This window comes from Penaeus monodon, chromosome 25 (genome assembly GCF_015228065.2).
Source record: "Penaeus monodon isolate SGIC_2016 chromosome 25, NSTDA_Pmon_1, whole genome shotgun sequence".
Classification (NCBI taxonomy): Eukaryota; Metazoa; Arthropoda; class Malacostraca; order Decapoda; family Penaeidae; genus Penaeus; species Penaeus monodon.
Window position 1 is genome coordinate 35,060,012 of NC_051410.1, and position 754 is coordinate 35,060,765.

A 754-nucleotide genomic window follows, 5' to 3' on the forward strand; every position below is an offset into this window, starting at 1 on the left:
TTTGACGTCTTCGCTTCCTGGGTTTGAACCAACTGACTTCCTTCTTATTTGTTTTTCTCTCTTTCCTTCAATTTAGAAAATTTATTTCCCCAACTTTCACTCAAACAATTTTCCTGTTTCCGTTCTCTTCTTCCCCCTCCCACTTCTTCTTATTTTCCTTTGTTTTCCTTCCGTTCCTTGGCCTTCTTTCTCCCTCTCTCTTTCCCTTTTCCTACTGATCATCTTCTCCTCCTTCTTCTCCCTTTTCCCTCTCTTTCCTTTCCCTTTCTTTCCCCTTCTCCCTCTCCTTCGCCTTCTCTTCCTTTTTCTCGCTTTCCTTCCCTCTCTTTTCCCTCCTCCCTTTCCCCAGTTTGCTTCCCTTTCTCATTATTCTCCTCCATCCCTTCCTCCCTTTCCTTCCCCTTCTCCTCCTCCACCTCCCTTTTCCCCCTCTCTTTCTTTCCCCTTTTTCCTCCTCCTCTTTACCTTACTCCCTTCTCTTTCTCCTCCCTTTTATTCTCCTCCCCCCTTTGCCCTTCCTCCTCCCTCCCCCCTTCCCCTCCTCCACCTTTCTCCTCCTTTGGCCTCCCCCCTTTGCCCTTCCTCCCTCCCCCCTTCCCCTCCTCCACCTTTCTCCTCCATTTTACCCCCCCCCCCCTTTGGCCTCAACCACACCCACCTCACATCGTCCTGGTATTGAGGCCGACCGTTGATGAAGAGCACCTGCTCGTAGGTTCCCTGGTCCTCGAAGGTGTTGAGGTCATCCTCCAAGTAA

General features: G+C 50.5%; 1 protein-coding gene across 1 annotated transcript in view; it reads right to left on the bottom strand.

Annotated features, from left to right (window-relative positions):
* LOC119589185 overlaps positions 1–754 on the bottom strand; it is a gene marked incomplete at its 5' end in the record, with an annotated part of 121,836 nt that overhangs the window by 120,330 nt on the left and 752 nt on the right. Inside the window, 1 exon segment of the mRNA XM_037937781.1 lies at positions 659–754. Coding sequence (XP_037793709.1) covers positions 659–754 — 96 coding nt within the window.